The 19,806-nt window shown below is 43.6% G+C and overlaps 1 protein-coding gene across 2 annotated transcripts in view; it reads left to right on the plus strand.

The window, feature by feature from the left end:
- The window catches only part of KLHL20 (kelch like family member 20), a 391,295-nt gene that overhangs the window by 271,647 nt on the left and 99,842 nt on the right, over positions 1–19,806 (plus strand). For both annotated transcript variants that reach the window (XM_085601720.1, XM_085601719.1), the window contains exons 4-8: positions 591–749; positions 1,036–1,130; positions 14,541–14,656; positions 17,299–17,482; positions 17,579–17,722. In XM_085601720.1, the coding sequence (XP_085457846.1) occupies positions 591–749; positions 1,036–1,130; positions 14,541–14,656; positions 17,299–17,482; positions 17,579–17,722 (698 nt within the window). The remainder of the gene's footprint in view (positions 1–590; positions 750–1,035; positions 1,131–14,540; positions 14,657–17,298; positions 17,483–17,578; positions 17,723–19,806) is intronic.

Raw genomic sequence — 19,806 nt, forward strand, 5'->3', positions numbered from 1 at the left:
GAGACAGGAAGATTTATATGCAGGACTCCTGGGGCTCAGTAGAGTGAGCATCTACTCACCTTCTTCTTTGGATACAGCAAAATCCACAGAAAATCTTATATGAGCACACTACACTTTGCTCAGATGAGCTATATAAAGAAAAGGCATATTAAACTGTCGGAAGTGGTGGGCTTCCCAAGTATTTTTTTGTTTAAGTCAATTTCTGCCCAGTACAGCTCGCAAGCCAGCCACACCTATACACAGGCCAAAAAACAAGCCACATCATCTACGGACCAAGACAGACGAGTGTGTGTTACAGGTGTAAGACTTCATATGATTTGTTATAGACATTTATTTGGGAGGCCAGTACTACATGTTTTTTACAAAGTTGTCACAAATATGGCCAGAGACCGTTTACTAAATGTAAATCACAGGAACAATGCAGTGCTTCAGTAGCTGGGTTGTGGTGCAGTTACCTTACACATGTTTTACATAAAAAACAGGCTTGCGAGTGCTCATTTGACCTAATACGAAAGTGGTTGTTTACCTTTCTTCATGGTTGTGTGTTCAGAGAAAGTTGATATGACTACTGATTTGTGCATCTTTCCCAGGTGATGGAGAGCGAGGAGTTCATGCTCCTCCCAGCCAATCAGCTCATTGACATCATATCCAGTGACGAGTTGAATGTGCGCAGCGAGGAGCAGGTTTTCAATGCTGTGATGGCCTGGGTTAAGTACAGCATTCAGGAGCGACGTCCACAGCTACCGCAGGTGAGCCATTTTCTCAAGAATGCTATGCTCCCAAGAGAGAACCCAGTTACAATTGCCTCCACTAAAGAATGCTTGATTTACGTGAACTGCTAACTTCACAAATTATATATTTTAACAAAAGTAGCCATGTAGTCATATATATTTTACTTGCGGAATGCACGCACCTGCATGAGTTGTTGACGTGTTACGTTGTCATTTGGGATTCATGCTAGCGAATCCTGACTGAAATGTTTTCATCATGTTAAATAACATGTGATTCTACTACAGGCATATTTTTGTATTACAGGTACTACAGCATGTCCGCCTGCCGCTGCTGAGTCCCAAGTTCCTGGTGGGAACGGTGGGGTCTGACCCTCTTATTAAAAGCGATGAAGAATGCCGGTATGAGAAACCCCACATTACGCACTGAACATAATCCGGCTGCTGTAAATACTATGACACTGAATGTTTCCAATACTGTTGATTTGAGGAATGCTTTTCTGTGATTACGCTATTAGAAAACTCAATTGTTATGTATCTGACCAATCGTTCAAGCAAGATGATACCTAGTTAATATGGAATAGTGTCTTACAATTGTACCGCTCCAATTTCACAATCATCTACGAAGTATCATGCACTGGCCATGGATTGGACAGGGTGGGTAAAAACCCTGCATCTGCCTTTTATCCAGAATAGGTAATCACCTTAACCCTTTTCAAGCAGCCTCTAAGCCAAATAGCCATTGACTTGGCCATGGTTTCAGTTTTAGACAACCTCAGACGGGAAGTAGACTAGGCATACACTTCCTGTGATCTTGTTTCTACTTTCAACGGTGCTATAGGTAATCATACTAACCTAATCAACTGTTTCACAGGCGTTGACATTGGGAACATGGCTTTGAAATGTTACTGATTCTTTCTATTTTATCCTCTGGTGTTGCATCCCAAGTATGAATCTAGTTATATGCTGCTGACTTGTGAAGTGCACAAGGTTCAGCCTTTTTATTTCTTCTTTTATTGTTGCACCTCGATCCCTCAAAGAAAGTCTTGCATGGCCTACATACATCTGCTGTTCTGCTTTCAGAGACGACAAAATTTGTCAGCACACCATCTGATGTTCCTCCTGCATTAAGGTGGTCTCATCCTACTACTTAGTGATGCAGCCTGTCTTTGTCAATGCCTTGTTATTAAGCTTCCGATCCTTTCCTGTAGTAGATCTTCACCAAGAACTTACCCAATACCTTGCAGCAAGTGCCCTGCAACCTTAAGTCCGTAGAGTTTTCAAGGTGCACTCAAGTGGCAGAACATTTTATGCCATGGTCCCCTACTTGTAGATGCTTTGCTGATCATTTTTGATCAACCTATGATAACAGTCCAAGGCTTGGGTGTTCCATAATAGGACAGTTTCTTGATTAACCATTATCATTAGCAGGAAATTCAGTATAGTGCATATGCACTTTCATTTAAAATGCAAGATTTGTAACCACAGATAACTGGTATGAGATAACTGATTGTATAGAAATGATCACTTGCATGCCCAGTCTAATCTACAGTTGGTATAAGAGGAGTTCTCATGACCAGTGGGGCAAAAGGTGAGGAATGTCTTTTGTGCCTCTCTCTTGTCCTTGTTTGTTATAGCCGTATTTTGGAAACTACTATGCATTTTGTTTTTGAATGTGTACTGCATATAAGTATATGTCGAGGAAGTTTTATCGATCATGGGTATTTTTATATTATAGAGCTGATTTTAGCACCTCTTCCTATTGGATTATGCCTTTGCATATCATGCTAGTGGTCAGCTTCAATCACAGGCATTGAGGGTCTCGAACAAGATGCATGAGTTGAGAGGATTAGAAACCCTAATTGTGGTGTTTTAAATTAAGATTAGAAATGCACTTTAAATACTGCTAATCAATTTCTTAGCTGTAGAAATGGATATTGAAAGGGGTTTACAATGCTAATACTCATTATGTACCTGTTTACTTTGTTTCATTGCATAGTGGCTATGCTTTGTAATCGATTGAAAGAAAGTGGATTGTGATTTGGACTGGGCACTTGCCCACATCAAGGATTAATATTGCTAATTTGTGAGGGTTAACTCCCAGACAAGTAAATTAACCTGAGCTCAACCCCCTGTTAGTTATGGCACAGAGCAGACTGGCTTAACGTACAGCAAGTATTTATGCAGTACAAAACAGTACTAAAATCAGAATAATAACAATCCCAAACCAGATCAGAAAAATAGAATAAAGTTTAATACACAAAATGAAACACAACTACAAAAGTCCAATAAGGGGAACTGGCTATATGAATTTTAAGTGTATAGTACCAAATACCACTAAGCGCTAATTATGTTCTATAGAAGCAGTAGACCAAGACCTAGGTGTGATTTCAAGCTAACTTCGGTAGAGTAATTTTTTTTCTAGAGTTTTCTATAGCGCAAACTAGACTCGAGAAATCGGGTATCGGAGCGCTTTACATGAGCACCAGTTTCGTTACAGAAGGACACATTCATTTTTGTTAGGCACGGGGAGATTAGGTGATTTGCACAGAATCACAGGATGTTTTAGCGTTGTTGCCGAGACTCGAACCTGGTTCCCCAGCTTCGAGGTCGACCGCTCTAGGTGTAAGGCTACATCCTCTCCCCACGTTCGTCGGATACTCCAAGCAGGTTCATCCCAGTCCATGGTTTTATCTGCTGACTTAGTCTTTTTTCTGGAGCTCAAAATCCTGCAGCGGGGCAAGCCTGAAGTTGTATTCTACAAAGTTGGATCAAAATTGGATACCTTTGCCGTAAAGCACTGCTGACGGCTCTGGAAGTCTTGGAAAACCAAAAACCTTTAAGTTCCAACTTTTTAGGGTTTTGCTGGAACAGCTCCTCTGGGTCCCTTATGAGGCTCCCAGGACCTCAAGCCCAGCACCGCAGGGTCCTGACTTAATCAGAAGCTACAAGCAAGTTTGAGTCCAGTTGGTGCCAGTCAACAGGTCACTTGAGAAAAAAGGGCTCTTGCAGCTTATTGTATCGCTTTAGTTGTAAAGTAGGTCTGCCAACTCACACTTGGAGTCCACATCTTTGGCCTGGGTACAAGATAGAGCAGGTCCAGTCCTTCAGGGCTCCTCTCAGGTCACAGATAGCAGGTCCAGTTCTATTCTGATCTTCCACTAATCCAGAAAGTGTTTGGAGGAGAGTGTCTTTGGATACCACTAGCTAGTGGGTGAGGGTGACTCCTTTTAAAAAATATTTTAAATTTTGCCATATAGGATTGAAATTGTCAGGTATGCTGATGATACTCAGTTGGTAGTAGCACTTAACCATCCCCAGAACTCTCCATCTGACCTGGAATCTTGTCTTGAGAAGGTGTCAATATGGATGCAACACTCGTGCCTCAGGCTTAATGGAGAAAAAAACGAAATAATGCTCCTGGGCAACTCGCCTAATATTGACCTTAAACGGGTATGACCAACGTGCCTTGAACCTGCACCGGTCCCTAAGTCTAAGAAGAAATATCTAGGCGTCTGGCTGGAGAAATCGCTCAAATCTGACCAGCAAGCAGTGGAAATAACAGGAGCCTGCTATAATATTCTTAGACTGCTTTGGAAAGTTCTACCTCTCCTTCCTATGGGGGCTAGGAGAATCATGGTCCAAGCTTGACCCTCTCTTGTTCAGACTATGGCAACTCCCTATATCTGGGAACGCCAAAATTTGCAATAAGGAAACTTCAAGTTGTCCAGAACTGTGCCGCACGATTGCTAGTTAGCATTCCAAAAACCTAGTCGGCTAAGCCAGGTTTGAAGACCTTACACTGACTGAGATTATGGAAAGAATACAATTTAAATCCCTGTGTATAGCCCACAAGACTCTTTGGGAGAAAGCCCCCCCCACCCCCCCCCCCCCCCCCCATTAATGGCGCTCTCATCACCTTTTACCGGCCCAGGAAACTCCTTTGCTCCACTAACCTGTACTTCGCCGCTGTTCCTAAGACCAGAAGGATGAGGAGTGGGGGCAGTTCCTTCTCCCACAATACAGCTAGACTCTGGAACACCCTTCCCCTGCACCATCTTTCAGAGACTCACCATTTTCCTTTTCGAAAGCTTCTTAAAACCTGGCTGTTTCATAATACCACTACGTGAGTTATCAAATCTTCCCCCAGTTTTGGCTGCAAGCGCTGGGATGCCTTAGGGTAGCTACGCGCTTAATAAATGTTTGTTAACAATAATTTCAAATGATTTTTATTGATACTTCACAAACTAAAACCATGAATAAGACAGGAAAGCAAAAGTAAATTATAAGCTCAACATACAAAAAAGGGGTGTTCCATTATGCTGACATGCTTATAAGGAAAAATAGATTATACAGAAAAAGATAGATTGTAAATTGCATGCCATTAGAATTGATATACTTGCTATATTTGATAGTTTGCCACCCCAAACATAACTAGTGAGGATGATTACGTGACATTAAGACATGTTGACTTCATAGCATACGACGCTTAATTATAAGTTGACATCATAACATGACACGTGAAATATCGAATGAAGTAGACAATTGTACTTTCTATACAGAAATATAGATGGTAACTTTAACTTAGTTTAATCATAACACATTATTATTTTCATTCTAAGACCATAGTTTGAGGGACTACTCGAAGGGAGTATGTAGCATGTCCATTTGGTATAGATTCCAAGTGATGGAACAAAGGGAGAAAAACTCAATCATAGGCGTATGCCTTAAGGGAATATTGTCAGCATTAATCAAGTGGTTTTAGACTTGCAATCATCTAATGAGGCTGTTCAGTTATGTGTTCGAGGCATATGAGCTGCAGATCACACACTAAGGATAAGATCGCCATCTGGTGTTGGGCTCGGATGATTGCAGGTTGTTGTTGTCTTCGGAAGAAGTCTTTGGTCACGAGATTGGTGACTCCTCCCCTGGACAACAGTGCGCATGGGCATCCACTCCATCCTCAGATTGTTTATTTCCGCAATTGGGTTCGGATGAACTTTTTTCCGCTCCAGCAGAAAACTTATAGCAATCACTACAACTCTCATAACTTCAAAACTCATGGCCAAGCCGGTTCCGGAACCAGAAGACATCTTTGCACAGGACGTCCCTGACGATGACTCCGAAGATCTCCAAATCGTGTCCGACGATTCAGATCCGGGGCAGCCTGTGAGTACCAGCCCCCCTACCCCAACACCACCCAAAAAGACATTGGTCAAGACTCTGCCAACTGGGCCCAGTCGCGATCCAAAAACATCTTCTGAAGCCCCTCCCTCGGGCCCGGCTCCGAAGAAAAGTAAGCCTGCAGGTGGCTCGGGCTCGAGCAAACCTCATGTCATTGTGCCTATAATACCTTCGGCACCAAAGCAGGCTTCGGGACCTAAATCTCCATCGGGCCCGAAACGTCACTCGGCCCGACATCTCCACCGGCACCGAAACGTTCTTCGGCGTCGAGGTCTCCACCGACACCAAAAGGCTCGTCGGCACCGAAAGGCTCGTCGGCACCGAAAGGCTCGTCGGCACCGAAAGGCTCGTCGGCACCGAAAAGCTCATCGGCACCGAAAGGTTCTTCGGCACCGAAAAATCCACCGGAACCGAAAAGTTCTTCGGTGCCAAAACACGTCCATAAGGACCCGAAAAAGTCGGCGCCACAGCCGCCTTCGGACACTGAGGAACTCTTTCGACCTGATCCTAAGCAAAAACGGATTTATATAAATCCGAAAACTGGACATGTCACAGCGGTGCCCTACAAGAAAAGGAAGCTGGACTCACCACCTCCTCCAGCACCTCCAAAGAAGAAGGACTGTGCCACTTCACCCATACGTCCTTCCTCTCCTACATTACCTCCTATTCCATCCCCCCCAACCCCCACCGCCTGCACCTCTACCATCTCCTACACCACCTCCACAGGATGATGATGATTTTGGGGGAGGGGGAGACCCGCATTTCTTTACTTATCCCACTGATCCTACTGATCCATTTACACTCCCGGACACAGCACCAGTAGATGACTGGACTTACCCTATGCCTGATGTGCCTGACCCCGCACCATTCCCCTCAAAACCCTCCCCTCCTGATGACCATTTAGGGTTCGGTCAGCTTATTAACAGAGCAGCATCGTTTCATGGTGTCACCATGCACACCGACACTCCTGAGGAGGACTTTCTACTCGACACTTTTGAGCAGTCCCAGAAAACAGTCCACATTCTACCCATGATTAAGGGAGTGATAAAGCATGCCACTGAGGTTTTTAAAGACCCTGTCAGGGCCAGGGTTCTCAACCCCAGAATAGAAAAAAATACAGACCAGCTCCACAAGATCCTGCGTATATCAAGGCGCAACTCCCCCTAGACTCACTAGTCGTCTCCAATGCCAGAAAAAGGGCCAACTCCCAAACAACCGGAGACACGCCGCCCCCAGACAAGGAGTCTAAACTCCTGGAGGCTTCCGGCAAAAGGGTTGCCGCTCAAGCGGCTAACCACTGGCGTATCGCAAATACACAAGCCCTATTGGCTCGTTATGATAGAGCCCATTATGATCAACTGGAGGATCTCTTGCAACACCTGCCTGAACCTTTCAAAACACAGGCCACTGAACTCATACAAGAGGGCAAACTAATACCCAATGCCTCCATTAAATGTGCATTAGACGCAGCGGACACCGCCTCGAGGGCAGTCAACACAAGCGTATTGCTTAGACGCCATGCATGGCTGCGCATCCCAGGCTTCAAGCCGGAAGTACAAACCTCCATTTTTGCTCAACCCTTTAATCAGGAGCAACTATTCGGCCCTGCAGTAGACACGGCCCTAGAAAAAATGAAGAAAGATAATGAAACTGCAAAATCTATGGGAGCATTGCAGTCTACTCAACCCAGAGGCTCCTTTCGCCGCTCCTTTTATAGAGGAGCTTCCAAAAATGTGGGAACAGACAACTCTTCCACCTTCAAAGCATCAGGTCAAACATCCCCTAACAAAGGATATTTTAGAGGAGGGTATCGGGGAAACAATAATAAAGGCCGGGGACGGGGCAACAACAACAACACCCGCTCCTCTACAGCCACCAAACAGTGACTTGCCACCACTCCCCCCAGACCATTCCACTCCGGTCGGGGGCAGGCTTCAACAGTTCCTACCTGTCTGAAATACCATCACTACAGACAGGTGGGTAAGACAAATTATCCAATATGGCTACTGCCTCGAACTCCTAAACCCGCCCCCAAACATACCACCCAGACACCGTCCCATGACGTCTCACCACCTCACGCTCCTCAAACAGGAAATACAGTCTTTGCTTCAGAAAAACGCAATAGAACCTGCTCCACTTCAACATCAGGGCACAGGAGTATATTCTCTATACTTCCTCATTCCCAAAAAGGACAAAACCTTAAGACCCATACTGGACCTCAGACTACTGACCAGTACATACAATCAGATCACTTCCGCATGATCACTCTCCAACAGGTCCTTCCATTACTTCAACAAGGAGACTTCCTTGCCACATTAGACCTCAAGGACGCATATTTCCACATCCCTATGCATCCCGCTCACAGGAAGTATCTGCGATTCGTGGTAGACAGTCAGCACTATCAGTTTACAGTTCTCCCATTCGGAGTAACAACTGCACCAAGGGTGTTCACCAAGTGCTTGGCAGTTGTGGCAGCACATCTCAGGAAACAACAAATCCATGTCTTCCCCTATCTGGACGACTGGCTCATAAAAGCCAATACTCTAGACAAATGCGTTCACCACACCCACCGCACTATTCAAACCCTGCACAACTTGGGATTTACCATCAACTATCCCAAATCTCAACTACAACCCTCCCAAGTACAACAATACCTGGGAGCCACCACAGACACAGCCAAAGCCGTAGCTTATCCCAGCATAGCCAGGATAGCCAACATACAAAGTCTGATCAAAACATTTCAAACACAACACTCTCTCCCCGCAAGAGTGTTCATGCAACTCTTAGGCATGATGGCGTCATGCATCTCCATAGTACCCTATGCACGCCTTCAAATGCGTCCCTTACAGGAATGTCTAGCACAACAGTGGAATCAGGCCCACGGACAACTTACCGATCTGGTGTTGGTGGACAGCCGCTCACTTCGCTCACAGAAGTGGTGGAACACCATCAACCTGTCCAAAGGGCGGCCGTTCTTGGAGCCCCTTCCACAAGTTGTGCTGACCACCGACGCATCTCTCACAGGGTGGGGAGCCCACCTCCTTCAACACACCACTCAGGGACGGTGGACCACTCAACAAAAACAGTTCCACATCAATCACCTAGAACTTCTAGCGGTGTTCCTAGCACTGAAATCCTTCCAAGTGCATTTCCAAAACAAAACTGTCCTCATCCGCACGGACAACATGACCACAATGTATTACATACAGAAACAAGGAGGGACACATTCTCTAAAACTGTCCCAACTGGCGCAACAAATTTGGAGATGGGCAATTCCCCGGAACATCTACCTGCTAGCAGAACACCTCCCAGGGGTTCAGAACCAGGTGGCCGACCTCCTAAGTCGCCACACACAGCAGATACACGAATGGGGACTACACCCCAAAGTCTTACTCCCATTCTTCCAAAAGTGGGGACAACCAAACATAGACCTGTTCGCCACCCAGAAAACGCAAAATTCCCAACCTTCGCCGCCAAGTACCCACACCCGCGATCAAAGGGCAATGCAATATGGATGAACTGGTCAGGCAGATTTGCGTACGCTTTTCCGCCTCTCCCTCTAATTCCATTTGTAGTACGCAAACTGAAACAATAGTCGCTTACACTCATCCTAGTGGCTCCCACTTGGGCACGTCAACCCTGGTTCACCACACTTATGGAACTATCGCTAGTTCCACATCAAAAACTGCATCTCTCCCCGGATCTCTTAACCCAGAACCATGGAGAAATCAGACACCCAGATCCTCAAACACTGAACTTGGCAATCTGGCTCCTGAAGTCTTAGAGTTCGGGTACCTCAACCTTCCTCCAGACTGTATGAATATCATTAAAGAAGCCAGGAGACCTACTACTAATGCATGCTATGCTGCAAATTGAAACGATTTGCCATTTACTGCGCTAACAATGACATACAACCACTGGATGCTTCCATCCAGAACATCATTTGCTATTTATTGCACTTGCAAAGATGCAATTTAGCATATTCCTCTATACGTCTACATCTAGCGGCATTAGCAGCCTATTTGCAAAATAGACAACACCTGTCCCTCTTTAAGGTACCAGCTATTAAAGCATTTATGGAGGGTCTTAAAAGAATCATTCCTCCAAGGTTAACGCCTTCCCCGGTGTGGAACCTTAATATTGTTCTAACAAGGCTCATGGGTCCACCATTTGAACCAATGCACAAATGCGAACTGCAGTTCCTAACATGGAAAGTGGCTTTCCTCATCGCAATCACATCCCTGTGAAGAGTAAGTGAAATACAAGCCTTAACTCTCGAAGAACCCTTCCTACAACTACATCGGAACAAAGTGGTTCTTAGGACGAATCCAAAATTCCTCCCTAAAGTCATTTCCCCTTTCCATCTAAACCAGTCTGTGGAACTGCCAGTCTTCTTCCCTAATCCAGACTCAGTAGCCGAGAGGGCACTTCATACCTTAGATGTAAAAAGAGCCTTGCTCCATTACATCAACAGAACCAAACCTTTTCGGAAAACCAAGCAAGTGTTTGTTGCTTTCGCTCCACCACACAAAGGCAACCCCATTTCCAAATCGGGTATCGCCAGATGGATAGTCAAATGTATCCAAATATGTTACCAAAAAGCTAAACGTACTCTTACCGTTCCCCCTAAGGCGCACTCCACGCGTAAAATAGGGGCCTCTATGGCATTCTTAGGGAACATCCCCTTAGAAGACATTTGCAAAGCAGCCACATGGTCTACTACACACACCTTCACTAAGCATTACTGTGTTGATGTGCAATCCAAACAACAAGCTTCAGTAGGCCAAGCTGTCCTAAAAACTCTATTCCAAACTGCTGCAACTGATACAGGTGACCACCGCTAGGGGAGACACTGCTATATAGTCTATCCTTAGTGTGTGACCTGCAGCTCATATGCCTCGAACGGAATATGCTACTTACCAGTATGCATCTGTTCTTGGCATGTAGAGCTACACACGCCCACCCGCCTCCCCGGGACCTGTATCTGTTCCAGCATTGTCTTAATTAGACACTACACATGGACATCCTTTCTCTTTACTTCTTACACACTCCATCATTTCCCATCATGGCGAAAAACAATCTGAGGATGGAGTGGATGCCCATGCGCACTGTTGTCCAGGGGAGGAGTCACCAATCTCGTGACCAAAGACTTCTTCCGAAGACAACAACAACCTGCAATCATCCGAGCCCAACACCAGATGGCGATCTTATCCTTAGTGTGTGGCTCTGCAGCTCTACATGCCAAGAACAGATGCATACTGGTAAGTAGCATATTCCTTCCCAGGTGTTTCTTTATTTTGTATGCAATGCTCAATAATGGATGGCCAGTTAGGAGTCACTAGTTTTCACGGTGGTTCATATTTAAAGTCATGAAGCCTGTGTGGAGATCGCCACAGTGAAAATTGTTGGGAGATATTATCAGCACCTCTCAGGAAGGAAAGCCATTCTTGCCACAACTTGAAGGAGCCTGCTTTGGGTGGGGGTGACTCCCGTCTCTTCTCTAACCAATGGGCTAAAAATTCCCAGTGGTAGCTACCCACTTTTTTAGCAGTTCCTGTATGCCTCACTGAAACAAATCTTACAGTGCTCCTCACTCCTAAAATCCAAGGTGGGGAAACCCTGCCTCCTTTGTGAAGAGTTCTTGTGCGCACCTTTTGGTGACTTGGGGAAATGAACAGTCCCTTCCTGTGTGTCCTCATAAACTAATTTTGCTTCCCTTCCGCTTGGTTCCAAACCAGCCTGGCTAGTGTGGGCCTTGGAGACAAAGGTTTTCACTTCTTCAGATCTCCCCTTACACTAATCAATTATTGGTCAGGCCTCACCTCTGTCCCGTTCATATAAATGCTGGCTACTCTAACTATCCTTCCTGGGCTTATGGGGGATCAAAAGCCACACACCAGTACACCCCGTCACTAGGCTTACCATATTGTTCTACCTCGGGAGTAGTTTTCACACCTCATTAAGATCACACACCTGCTGGCAGGCTAATGCAAATTAACCTCCAGGAGGTTCAGGCTGGGAAAAGGTACATTTCCAAAAGTTACGTTTCCTAAATATGCATTAAAAATTTAACTACACCAATATTGCATATGACATTTGTAACGGGACCCGGACTGGTCCGCATGGGACGGGCAGAAAGTGGAGAGTGTAGGCGGGGGTGTGGAGCTGTCAACGGATAGAAGTATATTGGAGAGAAATACATCGCACTATGCGGACAGTGTTAGGGGTCGAGATGCAGCCGGAGGCGCGGAGGTGCCTACTGAATGTCTGGGAGCCTACAGACCTCAACACGTACACTAAGCAGTGGGCCACGCTGGCGTACATGATCGCAAAAAGGAACATTGCACAGTTGTGGGGCGCTGTCCGGGCACCCCTTTTGGGGAGGTGGAAAGAGGATTTAGATTGGTGCATGTTTAGGGAACAATCGGTGTTTGTAGCTAGGGGGTGCCCCGGGAAGTGGAGCAAGATATGGGAAGCCTGGAACCAGTATAGAGGGAATATATGTCCCCCACCTTGCCAGCGAACTGAGGATGAGGCTATTGGAACCCCCTAACCGCCAGGAAAAGATGCTTGTAATATATATTGAAATGGAGGAATCTAAACTGTTTGAAATTGATGTCGCCTGCTATTATGTTATTGATGTATTTCAGTCGAAATGGTTTAATAAAAAATTATAAAAATTTTTTTTTTTAACTACACCAATGAATTGTTCTTTTAATAAATATGGAAAATAGTCTAAGATTTACTATTTTGGCTGTTTCCTGTTAACATTACGGATTAAGGTTTATAATCCTTACATTGGCATTTTCCAACATCCTGCTGCTGCTTACCAGTGAAAATAAATGTTGGTGTCTAGTCACTGGAAGAACATGGCAACTTTTGTTTTGCTCATGTTCACTATTAAAAATTGGGCACCCTGCCTTGCCTAAGGTTTAACTTAAGGGAGACTTATTGATATTTAAAAGACGGTTTTCCCGCCTGTCAAAAAGGTTTATTATGAAAAGTTTGATAGCAGATTTTAGACTGTACATTGCAGGCCAAAAGCCATGTTTTACAGGCCAACCCTGTGGATGGCACCATAGGTCCTGCAGTCCATGGCTGGACTTTCACTTCTAGGTCCTAGGTGTTTTTTCCACACCATTTACTTGGGACAAATGTTTTTTTTCAAGATTTGACTGATGACTGCTTGGACCCTGCGATTTTGCACAACTCTTTTAATGAATCATAACTGTAATTTTTTTTATGGAATGTTTCCTTTTATCTTTTATGGTTGTGATTACTTCTGATTAAAGATTTATTCAATATTCTTATTACTCGGAGGCGCTTATTGGTAAGTTAGGTCAGTCAGGGTGAGCTAATTTACCCTTGTTTAAAGGGGAAGAACATGAACTTTACTTCTCTTTAGCAAGGGTAAATTGTACAGAGTTAAAAATCCAGCAACACTAGGGTCAAGTAAAAAGTGAAAACTTTGGGTGACCATGCAGAAAAGGCAGGTTTGCTACAGTGAGGTTTTCTGTTTACCTTTTAACTGTTTGATTTGCATACATTTCTGTAAATTAATGAATTAATGTGTAAAAATGTAAATGTGCTAATGAGCTAATGTATGGATTTTGAAAACAAAATCTAAACCAGTGTTTACCAAATTGTGGGTCATGCGCCACTGGTTGGTCGTGAGCTGATTTTTGGTGAGTTTTCTAAATGTAAGTAAAATCATTAGCCCTGTTTGTAGACCAGCGCAAAGCTACTGAACAAAGTCGCTAAGTCTGTTTTTAAAACAAACCCTTGCAAGTGTTTACAAGCAAGACTAGGTGCACCTTCCAGTTCTAGTTGTTGATGTGGTTTTTTTTTTACTTCATGAAGCAATTTCCTCAGATTCGGATCACTGTAGGTGAGCACACACAACCATACCACTTGTACATGATTTTCACACACAAATTGAGAAATATGGATGGAGCCTAAGGTTTTAACACAGAGATTGATATGAAGCCCTGCCCCATACTTTGCTGCAGAAGTTTTTTTTTTTCCAAATTTGCTACAGTAACTGGTATCAACACTAAGGCTTTTCAGAAACATTGATTTTAGTGAACTGGTGACACAGGCCAGCACTCCACCCTGAAAAGTTTTCCAGATCCAGACTGCAATGCAGTTTCCTATCTGCCATTTTTTATGGGCAGATCAATACCATGGCCATAATCTGATATGAAACGACATGGTCATGGTGTGATGTTTTGATACAAATGCTAAAAAGGCCCCATCTCATGCCCATTAAAGCTATGTGGGTTGCAAAAGTATTGTATTGTAAAATTTGGGTTGTGGTTCTAAAAAGTTTGGGAAGTACTGTTCCTAACAAATCAATGGCTCAATCAAGATGTCTTCGCAGTTCATGAAGCACTGTTCCTTAGCAACTGTTGTATCCCGTTGTCTCGAAGTCTTTTCTTTACCACACTCACACTAAGATCTTGGAATTTTGAAGACTTTTAAAGTGTAAAGTTTCAGTTCTTTATAAATTGAAAGCTGTATTTTAAATTGGAAAAACACCTTTCACCACTTATTAGGGGTATACCTTTACTCTTCTAAGTCTGCTGATTGACACTTGCGTGCAGTTCACTGTTGCATCCTTTTGTTTAGGGACCTGGTGGATGAAGCCAAGAATTATCTATTACTACCACAGGAGCGGCCACTAATGCAGGGACCTAGGACCAGACCACGCAAGCCGATACGGTGCGGGGAAGTGCTCTTTGCAGGTATATGCTGACACTGAAAGAAGACAATTTCATGGTACTGGCTGTTTTGTATCCCCTTCTGTGGCTGGGTGGAAAGATCTGAATGTTTGTAGATTGCATGACCTCTCGTATTTATTGCTAACCTAACTGTTCCTTGTGTAATAGGTGCAAACTGGCACAAACCAGATGTCTCAGTAAAGCTACGTTGCTCTCCTCCTAAAATGGATATTAGTGTGAGATGAATGATTTCCTTCTACTTTTTCTTCTCTGAATTGTAGTGTTTGTAATGTATAACTTCTGTTGCACTGCATATCTTTTACAAATATGTTTTATATACCATTTCATCACAGTTGTTAAGGAATGAGCTTTCTGTAGTTCTGCTCACGTGGGACGGATTTGGTATACAATCTTCCTGCTATGCTGTTTTTGAGACGGGTTATTATGCCTTCCTGTTTTTGAGACGGGTTATGTGAGTTTGCATTGTTTTGATTCTGAACCTATTTAACCCCTCAATCATTTATTTATTGGGATATATGATTTGTTTTCATTCTATTGTAGTGATAATGAGCTTTGGGTATGTTTCTCCTGTCATACAGAATACAACCACAGGAGGCACATATTTCGTTGAAGGCTTTTTTTTTTTTTACAATCTGGGATAAAAACCAACAATATGCCACAAGTTCTGAAAGTGCTTAGCTGTTTGTATATGGGTTGCTGAACTGAGTCCTTAAGTAAGGAAAACTTAGGCAGTAGGATCTGAGCGGTTTTTCCATGCATATAGTTACATTTGACGCCAATGTTTGTTGGTGTTCCACAAAGAGCCACCCCTAACTCAGCATGGATTAGTGTCCATAAATGTATTGCACAGAAGAACTCTTTTGTTAAAAGTCAGCAAATGTGTTTGCATTATTGAAATATTTCTTGTTTTGAGTGATCTATTGGCTTTTAATGAGAAATGTAAAGAAAATGAATAAATACAATCTTTTAGACTTTTCATAAATTGTAGGATGTGTTGATTTATCTAAAAACTGATTTCTCCTCCATTGCAACAAACTCCCCAAAATGTTAATATGTGGCATTCCCTTACAATCCACAGCTGTGATGTGGCGTTATTTTTTTTATTTTTAGGTAGGTACCTTTCAGGTCATGGCTGTTATATGTTATTATAAAAGATAGTTTTCCTTTCCTTTCATTGGCTGGATATAATGCATCATAAGTTGATTTGATGGGTAATGCTCTGTTATTGAAAGTTGCACTTCTTGAATAGACATACAGTGAAATTGAATGGATCATCCACGGACTCCTGCCCCACCACCTCTTCAACCGTGGCAGCAAAGAAATCAGCAACTAACTCCCCCACATCCTCAACACATCCATCACCACAGTTGCCTTCCCCGATGGATGTAAACATGCAAAGGTCTAACTACTCCTCAATAAACCCACAGCTGACCCCAGCGAACTCAATAACTACAGTCCTATCTTGCTGTTCCCCTTTCCCACCACAGTCCTCGAGAAGGCCATCAACCGCCAGTTCGCCGCACACCTGGTTGGAAACAATCTACTCGTTGCCTCCTAATCCGGGTTCCTTGCCAATCACAGCACGGTTATCACCCTGATCGCCACAACCAATGACATCAGAATCCACATCGACCAAGGGAAAACAGCAGCCCTGATCCTCCTCGACCTCTCAGATGCGTTCTCTATAGTATTCCACCAAACCCTCATCAAGCAACTCCACCACGCCGGGATCCAGGGAGACACCCTCAAATGGGTCGCATCCTTCCTCACAGGACTCACCCAGAGTATTTGCCTACCACCCTTCACCTAGAAACCCCAAAGCAGCATCTTCTGCATCCCTCAAGGCTCATCTCTCAATCCCATCCTTTTCAACACCTGCATGTCACCCCTGGCCGATCTCGTCCGAACACACAGCCTCAACATCATATCCTACACTCACCACACACAGCTCATTCTTTCGCTCTCCAAAGACCCCTCCACCACCAGAACCAACTTCCTCAACTGTATGACGAGTGTGGCCGACTGGATGAGAACCAATTGCCTGAAGCTCAACACTGATTAAACAGATTTTTGGAACAAAGCCTCCTGTGAAATTACACTTGGTGGCCCACCAAACTCGGACCCACTCTGACAGACTACACCTGCAGCCTCGGGATTATACAGGACAGCAAACTCACCATGAAACACTAGATAAAATCCGTGTCCTCCACCTGCTTAAACACTCCGATTGCTCTGAAAGCTCTTCAGATTGCTCCCGGTCAGCACCAGAAAGACCTTCACTCAAGCCCTAGTCAGCAGTCAACTGGACTATGGCAACACACTACACTGGAATCACCACCCAGCCTCTCTCGCCCTCGCATATACTCCGCTTGCCGCCGAAGCTACTGCAGATGACAGTTCTTCTCCTACTTCGCCGGCAGTCCTGGAACAACTTTCCCCTGCACCTGCGAACTTCTCACTTTCTCCCTGAATCCTGAAAGGAACTAGCGGTCTGTCTCTGTGACTGAACCCAGTGAGAATACAACGCCTGATTATCCTCTTGGGTGATTAGCTGTGCTCTCTAAATCCCGATTGATTGATGGATGGTGTAAATATCTTCCCCTTGACAAGAAAGGTCTATATTGTGGTTTGTTTCTTTTCCACAGTGGGTGGCTGGTGCAGTGGTGATGCTATCTCAAGTGTGGAGCGCTATGACCCCCAGACTAATGAATGGCGCATGGTAGCTTCTATGAGTAAAAGGCGTTGTGGTGTTGGAGTCAGCGTCCTTGATGATCTTCTCTATGCTGTTGGCGGCCATGATGGTTCTTCATACCTGAATAGTGTTGAAAGGTGAGATTGACGCTTTATTTTAATAAAGTTTTCAGATGTGAAAGTCCTGCCACTCCTGTTCTCATATGATGGTGTTTTTCTTATTTGTTTTTGCAGGTATGACCCTAAGACCAACCAGTGGAGCAGCGATGTGGCACCCACCAGTACATGCAGAACTAGTGTGGGAGTGGCAGTTCTTGGCGGATATCTGTATGCTGTGGGCGGACAGGATGGTGTCTCGTGCCTCAACATTGTTGAAAGGTATGTTAAAGAAAGAAATGTTCCCCTCCTTTTCCTAGTCTGCTCAAGGGATTTGTGTCTAAGAGAACGACTGGGTACAGTACCCTTTTACAAATTGTCAGTCAGTAAGGATAGTTACCTTGGTATGGATAGTGATGCAAAACAGAATAAATGTAGTGTGGCCGCTCTTTTGCAGGTCCATGATGTATAGGAATTGCATGATGTGCTATGCAGTTAACATGCTTTCTATATTTTATATTGTATATTTATATGTGGTCTTATTGCAATGGTTTTAATTAATTGTGCAATATATATTTTATTTTAACCATGCTTTCTAGTATAACTTTCTAGATACAAACGTTTTTTAAGTGAACACTTTTTTATTGTTTTATTTCTCCTTTCACCCATTCTCTCCAGTATGTTAATGATTTTGCTCCTCTAAATGTGTGCTTCTGCTCTGTATTCCCAAGTTACTTCCAGGCACTGAAGCCTACAAAAGACAATAGATGGTTGCATGTGGTAGGGTCAACGCATCACATGTTCATTACTGTTCGATGCCTCGTGCCTGGTCCTATTTTTTATGGTGAATAATACACTTGATTCCTTTCAAAGAGGAGCCTGGAATTTATTTCTGATTAGAGGCAAGGGCTGTGGTTGTTCTCCCTTGTATGCAATAATACCCTCTGAATAATATGGTATGCTGAAGGGAAGATTGCAATCTTCTTCCACAAGTGAGTCTCATGCCCCTTACTTGACGGAATTGATTGGGTAATTGCAGTAGGCTGTGTTTCTGCAGACAACAGTTTAGGTAATTTTCATCTCCACATAGTGGAGACTTCTCTTAGATGCTAGAATGGGTAGCTAGTAAGTCCTCTACATAACACAATTTGGGCTCTAAGTTCATCATATTGCCCAGTTAAAAGTAATTGGCATTCTTCAGAATTATTTACTTATTGATGGTGCAAAAAGACGGGCTTCTTTGAAAAGCAAACCACATCAAGTAAATCAAACTGCAGTGGCCAACCTCTTAGTTTTCCCAAGTAGTTCTGCATGAGAACAATGCCAGAAAATATGACTCGGTGAGTGTATGCTCCCCATGTACACCTACATTGATCTGTTGACTAAGAGCTTGAATCTCTACGCTCCGACTCAGCCTCCCAATTTTGACGCTGGTTTAATGAGTATCATCAAATGAGCAGTAGTATCACCTGTTATTTACACCATTTAGAAATGGAAGACGTGCAGTATGAATCAGTGTATCAAAAGCAAAGTAATATGTCTAGCCCAAAATGTAACATGATTCTGTCTGCTGGCTACAAGAAAAATTTATCTTTTAGGCAACTTGCGTAAAGCAGGGAGTCTTTGAGGACCGGTTCTAGTGTCATAAACCTCTGGTAAGCAGGAGTACTGTGAAGTTCTTCATCATGCATCAAGCATGCAGACTACAAGATTTATGTTTAGTTATAATTTTTTACTGTATTTTCTTCTGTTTCATTATTTTAAAATCGGTCCCAAAAAAGGTAGCACTTCCACATCAGAGACAGGAAAGAGCAATGAAAAAAATGTGCTTCTCTCATCCACATCTTTTTGCTAAGTTATTTTGGAACTTTGTAAAATGGTATTGGGATATCCCTCCATTATTGTGAGAACTATGCCAGCTTTAGTGATCGGCAATACACTCTCAAACAGAATCATCTTATTTATATCGTTCCTTACCTGCTCTTGTTTAGTTTGAGCTTATCAATGTGATCAGTCCTCACTCCTTAAAATAAGGCTTGTTTTAGATATTGCGATGCCATGCATAATGAGAGTATTCTAAGGTAGCAGATGCTAAATGTCTCCCTCTCATTTTAGAAATTTACAGAACCATCATCATGAAGCACCTCTGGTTAAAACACCATTTTAAGTGTAGTGGTGCTCTTATATGAAAATCTTTGCAATAAGTTTTGGTTGTTTTAGATTATTTAGGGGACGAGGTAATTAGACCATTTTAATCCATATGTAAATATATTCATTGCACTTGGAAACTAGACTTTATGCTGGCCACTGAATTGGGGATTCATGCTCTTGCTTTTCAAATGAAGGAAGCAGTGGTGTTGTCTGCT

The sequence above is a fragment of the Triturus cristatus genome, chromosome 4_2 (assembly GCF_964204655.1).
Source record: "Triturus cristatus chromosome 4_2, aTriCri1.1, whole genome shotgun sequence".
In the NCBI taxonomy this organism is placed as follows: Eukaryota; Metazoa; Chordata; class Amphibia; order Caudata; family Salamandridae; genus Triturus; species Triturus cristatus.